The 7,329-nt window shown below is 34.7% G+C and overlaps 1 protein-coding gene across 1 annotated transcript in view; it reads right to left on the reverse strand.

The window, feature by feature from the left end:
• The window catches only part of LOC108966464 (prostaglandin D2 receptor), a gene marked incomplete at its 5' end in the record, with an annotated part of 37,212 nt that extends 30,264 nt beyond the window's left edge, over positions 1-6,948 (reverse strand). The window contains 1 exon segment of the mRNA XM_018929384.1: positions 5,819-6,948. Within this exon segment, the coding sequence (XP_018784929.1) occupies positions 5,819-6,081 (263 nt within the window).
• Positions 6,949-7,329: the final 381 nt, after the last annotated feature.

Genomic DNA, 7,329 nt, shown 5'->3' on the forward strand with positions numbered 1-7,329 from the left:
AAACCGAAAACCTATAAAGTGTCATAACTAAGCCATAAATAAAGATATTAAAATGAAATTTGGCACAAAGGATCGCATTAGCGAGGGGCATATTTGGACGTCATTTTTTTGGAAAAGTGGGCGTGGCCCCGCCCCCTACTAAGTTTTTTGTACATATCTCGGAAGCTACTATAGCTATGTCAACCAAACTCTATCTCATCAGATAATAACCACGCCCACCTCCCATACAAAGGTTATGTTGAAAATCACTAAAAGTGCGTTAACCGACTAACAAAAAAACGTCATTCAGGGTTTTTTTTTTAAATTGAAAATGGGCGTGGCGTCGCCCACTTATGGACCAAAAACCATATCTCAGGAAGTACTCGACCGATTTCAATGAAATTCGGTGCATAATAGTTTCTTAGCACCCTGATGAAATGTACGAAATATAGGTGAAATCTATCGCTAATCGCTATTTTGAATTCCATCTATTGCCTTCTCTGTATAATATATCCATTAGGAAAAAATGATGATAGCGGAATAAAACTTTACACAAATACGGTATTTGATGCGAGAGTATAAAATGTTCGGTGACACCCGAACTTAGCCCTTCCTTACTTGTTTGTTTTGCCTATGTGGTATATAAAAAACACATATTTTTAAGAATATACATTTCTCGAAATTTTATCTTGATTCGGCAAATGGTTTGGGAGATATGAGCGCATTTGTAAGAATTTTTTAGCTTGGTGTAATCAGCTCCCAAAACAAGCAACGCAATTTGCTCTGCTGTTTTCTAAGTCGGTGAGGAGAATTTCTTCAAAATAAATTAAACTTTACTCCCAAGATCATATGATAGGGTCTTAATGGAACTGGGGTCAAAATCGGACCCAAAACAAGCAACGCAATTTGCTCTACTGTTTTCTAAGTCGGTGAGGAGAATTTCTTCAAAATAAATTAAACTTTACTCCCAAGATCATATGATAGGGTCTTAATGGAACTCGGACGATGGGCGTGGCACCGCCCACTTTCAGGTGAAAGCACATATCTCGAGACCAGCTCGATCGATTTAAACCAAATTCGGTATGTGAAATTCCGCTGACATTGTTATCATACTATGTGAAAATGGGCGGACTAAATCTGACTATAGCCGCAACTACTTTCCGCATAACGCAATGAAAAATTCCATTTGATTCTTTCACATTCCAGTGTACAAATTATGAAGCAATTAAAATAACGCGATAAAACTTTCAATGAATGCCACCTCATAGCCAAAAAACTTATGGTACCAAATATGTGCCCCCCGAAAATTACTTTTAACCGAAAATATCAGTTAATGTATGGGTTTCACAATTGAAATTCGGAGACAATCCTTTCCTGACAATGGTATGTCTGTGTATCAAAAATGGATTGAATCGGGTCAATACTTCTCTGAGCCCCCATATACTTAATATAAAGATTTTCGAACTTCCGGGTGCCTTTATACTGCATGTATCGGCTAATACGTCAGTCATTGCAATGAAAATCAGCTAGCGTGTTTTACTCATAAGCGTATTTATGAGCCTAAAATAGATTAAATTGTGCGAAAACTTGACCAAGCCCCCATATATGTAACTATGTACAAATATGTCAGAATTTTCGAACATTCGCTTCACGCCACCTTAATGAAACCAGGACGATTGAGTTAGTATGTGGCGTGATAATAGTTAATAGATAAAATTTGGTCGAACTACCCAACTCCCATATACTACATACTTGTATAACAATTTTCGTTTTCTAACAAACTTAGCCCTTCCTTACTTTTAGATAATAATATCGATTTTAAGTCCCTCTACAGTGTAATTTTTTCACAAAATCGACATTTTGAGAAAGCCGCCATTTTGTCAAAAATCTAAATTTTGACCAGTCCTCCGTTCATTTCCCGTATGCTTTTATATATTATTAATCACAATCCTCACCACTAGACATTTTTTCTCGGAACTAATTACCGGCACACACAGCTTTTCATCAAGTAAATTTTCGACAAAACCTATATGTGACCTGGTCTACGGAAAGGGGGCTTAGATGTCAAAAAACCAATTTTCACTTTTTAGTTGATTCGGATGGAAGATGAGATGCTTTTTCACGTGATAGAATCCAAAAAGTCATAACTTGTTTGAAAGTTCCCTAAAAATCTCTAAACAATTGTTCCGCGTACTCTCGATCATTTCCCGTGGTATCATTGTATGACATTTATTATTACAACAATCTTTTGACAGAAATTTTGTTACCAGCTCCTCCTCCTTTACTTCAACAACAGACAGGTCAATCTTAACAAAAGTTTGTTCGGTATCATCTTCTGCCTGCGATACACATACTTCGTCTTCATCATAATCGCTCTCTTTATTGTTTTCATCATCCTTTTCATGGAAATATTGTCCGTATACGGCACTGAACTCCTCATCAACACTCATGTTTCATTTCATGCGAAATGCGAAGACGATAATCAACAGAAACACTTACAAAAATGTGATAACAGAACATCCGGAAAGAGAGACGAATGAAAACAAGGCAACAGCAGCTGCGCGGTATTAGAGTAAATGTCACTTCTTCAGTGTTACTTTTTTAAATGTTCCACACCAGCAACTTACACGATGAACTATAATAATATTTCGACCAAAAACAACACTTACTGGACGTCCTTGAAGCCTCTGGAAAGGAGAACAATTAATGAGATAACGAGAAACTGCCGAAACGAGTTGCAGCTGTTTCCCAGAAAATTAGTTTTCGCACGTTAGCTCCCTTTTCTTAGACCAGGTCACATATATGTCAGGACATTTTTAGAAATACAGTTGAACTTCCATAACTTGATGTTTTACATAACTCGAGCTTTGAATTGGCAATGGAAGTCGAAGTCTCGCTAACTCGAGGGTTTTTTGTGGATTATGGTGATTCGAGTTAGGGGGTTCATAAACTGCATACATTTTCAAGTCTTTCAAGGTGCAAAGAAATATATTTAAATCAAAAATATATTTATATTGAGTAACGCGGCAAGTCTTTCTATCACCACGTTTTTCTGCACGGCTTCGAACTATAAACAATTTTAACCAATCCATGATACGTACTTTTGCACTTACTACATATTTTCACTCTAAATTTCTTTGACATAGAATTTAAATGTGATAAGCTAATTATTTATGCGCACCGCAGACATTTTGAACCTCAGTCAGATAGACGGCATAACACAGAGCTTTTGTTTGCTTTAGTTGCTAATACGCCAAATTCGAACTAATTGCTAAGCGAATAAAACTTCGGGAATTTCTACATATATTATATTTACACAAACATGTTCAAATATAGCTGTGATAGCGTGTTGCTCCCTAAGGGTTAAAAGGTGCTAGTTCTAAAGCGGATGACTGATAATAACGACAAATAATAAATTGGTGAACCAGCTGTTTGGTCAGTAAATTTGGGCGTGGTGTGAGAATTGTGTGTTAGAATATAACTGTACTATATATAGCTATGTTGAGAATGAGACATGGTCGGACATTAGTAACAAAACTTTCTTTCGAACTCGATTAGTGATTTAAAAAGTCTAAACACTGAGTTAGCTTCGAAATACTTTGAAAGATGTCTGATGGACAGCTGCGAAGTGGACACAAGTGAAAAAATTTGTAATAAACTGACATGTTTGACATGTCTGATTTCACCAAATACACCTAATGCTTTGTTCCACTCCAAAAAAAAAAAAAAAAAAAAAAAAATTCACCATTTTCAACGATTTCGTCCACGAATTACATTCCAATCGAATTGAACTATTTTTCACGGTAAAAATGGAAAAAAACATTTCGTCGCGGCTTAAGCAATCGCAGAATGTAAATGGATCGGGACTGATCACATTTGATGAGAAAACAGTGGTAAAGTAGTACAAATTCGTAAAAAGAGAGAGAAGAAATTAATCAATGTCTTTGGATCTTTTTTACAAAGATTCGTTTTTTAATAGAAAATGAAATGTCAGTTTATCCATATGTCGAATTATTCCCATTTGAACATGAAAACCGATAAAAGAGTTTTCTAAAGCCAATGCCAATTTTTAAATAATTTGCCAATAAAAATAAATAGCAGCCCTCGTAAATGAAATAAAAATAAACCTAGTCGTGTATTTTTCATCATTCTGCCTTATTGGTAGAGTTACTGTTATCGAAGCTAAATCTCTAATAAAAACTTAAAATAATCCCTATTGGAGGGAGGGTTTGATGTTTATACTATATAAATGCTTCTGTCAGGAAATTCGTTTGTTTATAGGGCTTTTATAATAAATCGCTTGAAAAAAACCTAGAGCTAATTTTTAGATTCATGGGATAGAAATATAAGGAGGAGTCGTTATATTTATAAGAAAAGGTGTTTTATTCAGGAAATGATTGTTAATCTTCCTTTAAAGTAGAATTACTCTTACCAAAAAGTAAGGCCGTAATGAAAGCACAAATGAAAGCTTTAAGTCATCGCAAAGCTCATATTTTGACTACTAAAAATATTGGAACACTTATTGTACAATCAAATATTGCATTGAGGTCATTTTGAAGGGTTAAAATATATATTTTTTTGTAGCCTTGAGCAAATTTATAGATTCCAGCCAATGAAAGTCTAGGTCATCACAGAGCTCATATTATATAATTAAATATTGCAATAATATCACATGGAAGGGTCAAAAGTTGCTTTTGTCGTGTATAGATATAAAAAAAAGAGCATTGCATTTTTTCGGTATTTAAAATACCAAACGTTTAGTGCCTAGTTATTGTAAGGTATTTTCCTTTTAATGTGACGTCTTTTATTTTTGGCGTAAAAACTGAAAACTGTATACTGAAAACTGACAGAATGTCTTAAAATAAGTTTTGATTTGTACAATTTCCGAAAATGTAAAGACATATAACCTGTAATCTGTCTGTGTATATTGAAAGAATGCTTCATTCTCCTGGAATTAAAACCATATGCGGAATGAAATTTCTAACAGATAGATGACCTTCAAAATATAATATTAAGCTTTCAAGCAAACTTTCGAACAAACTTTCGAACATTATACCATATTATTATATTAAGTAGTCAGTAGTCCCACAGTTTTTGAGGTATTGATTTGAAAATTTGCACAAATTCTTTTTTCCCTTAGCAGAACCTCTTTTGTTGCGATCGTCGATATGCTGCCACCAGCGGACCCATCGAAAATAAGTCCTTCTATGAAAACGTTTTATTTGACATTTAATCTTCTCGAAATTGGCTATAGATTATTCATTGAAGTAGCACCACAATCGCCGAACATATTGTTCAGATCGGAACACTATAACATATTGCTGCCATACAAACTTACCGATCGAAATTAGGTTACAGATATTTGTATACCCTTTTATGCTATAAGAAATGCAACTGTGAAGGCTTCGCTGCAGTCGACTTCAATTATTTTTCTTATTTTCTTGTTTTCCCATACTTTTAACAAAAAGTCAATGAAAACCAATGCCAAATTGTGAATTCAAACTCATTTAAGTTACACATTTGTAAACCAAAATCTGAAAATTCAGTAAATCTAGCCAAATTTTGTGCCCAACACACTTCACTTCTTAACGTGCTGATTTTGCGCACACACTTCCTAAGTTTCCACATGCTGCACATATAAAACTACGTGTTGACAGCGCGGCAGACACCAGTGGCCACTGGCGGCGACACCTTGAACCTCATACAAAACCAAACGGTCGCTGAACCAATTAAGTGCCGCTTTAGTGAGCATTCGAGTGTAGACCACAGCAGGCTCACTGCGCAGGCAGCGAATCAAACACCAACACGCACACATATGTATAATAGTAGTTGCACTTACCGCAGCATAAGTGTGTATTTGCTATTTTTTGTCGCTTTTTTGCGCGCCAAAATGATCAGCGCCAATAAATTGCCAATAACGCCGAGCAGCAGCACAATGCCGCTGAACAAGAAGCGGCGCCGATTGTGATAGAGCGCCAACGGTTGAGCCACAATGCTCGGTACTGCAGTCGAGCTGACATTCCAAGCGAAATCATCGGCCGTCGTCGCCGCCGCCGCCCCGCTATCGAGTGAGATCAAAGATAGAACGCTGGTGTTCGCCATAACGGTTATTTGTATTAGTTATATTATCTACTATTATTATTATTATGTGTTGTTATTGTTTTCGTTAACAATTTTTTGTTTGTTTTATATTTGTATCGTTTTTGCTTTCTTTTTATAATTGTTGTATTTTTTATAACTGGTTTTTATTATTGCACTTGCTTGTTTGACAAAAATGCGTCGCGAAAGCAGATGTGTCTGTTCTCAGCCGGGCGTATACTTAATATATAGTTTGTTCTCACTTAAATATCTCATTAAATATGTACGTACATAAATCGTTGTTGTCGTTATTTTTGTTTTTTATGACAACAACAACAAAGTATAGTGAAGCAAAGCACAAAACGTTCAACTGCGATGAACGATCACCTTTGCGCTGCCGGTGAAAATTGTAATTCACAACCACTTAATTGTTGTTGGTGTTGTTAAATATATTTTTTGCGTTTTTCTGCAACTTGAGTTTATTTTTCTACATTTAAAATTTTAATTTCTTTTTTTATTTTTTTCAAGATTTTACAAATTTTGATTTTCTTGTTTCTTTTTTTGTTTTTGTAAATACATTAGTTGTGGTTATTGCTATTGCGCATAAAAAATTCAAATCCACTTAAATGCCAAATAGCTTAAAAATAATTTATTGGCTGCTTTATCGAAGTGGCGTTGCACTGGTGGAAGCTGCCGGTGCAGCATTGGTGCAAGCAAAAGTAAACAAGTTTCGCATTACTTTTCTGCTGCGTTTGAGTTGTTTTTAATTAAAATAAAAGCATTTTGCGCCAATTGCACAAAATTATTTTTTACACTGATTTGTGATATGCTTATAAAAGCAGTCCAATTAAAATTTTCGATTGCGAAAAAAATTTAAATTTTCGCCAATAATTTTTTTTTTTTTTAATTTGCGTCAAAAAAATATTTTATTTAAATTTTCACCAAATTTTTTTTCCCATTAATTTTTGTTTTCAATTTTCGCCAATAAATTTTTTCCAATTTTCGCAAATTTTTTTTTTTTTTTTTGAATTTTCGCCAATTGAGAATTTTCAATAATAACTATTTCTTTCAATTAAAATTTTTATGTTCTCAAAAAATATATTTTTTTTTTCGCAGCAAAAGTCAACTTTGCATAAATACGCGTCGAATAATCGATTACTCGTTGTAAACAATTCACTTGTACAGCTGTTTTTTGCGCACTTGAAATTTTTTACATCCAATCGTTAGCGCGGCTCGTGGCATACTGTCCGAGCGTGTGCCACTGGAATGCCT

Source organism: Bactrocera latifrons, unplaced genomic scaffold (genome assembly GCF_001853355.1).
Source record: "Bactrocera latifrons isolate USDA-ARS-PBARC rearing strain unplaced genomic scaffold, ASM185335v1 scaffold_160, whole genome shotgun sequence".
NCBI lineage: Eukaryota > Metazoa > Arthropoda > Insecta > Diptera > Tephritidae > Bactrocera > Bactrocera latifrons.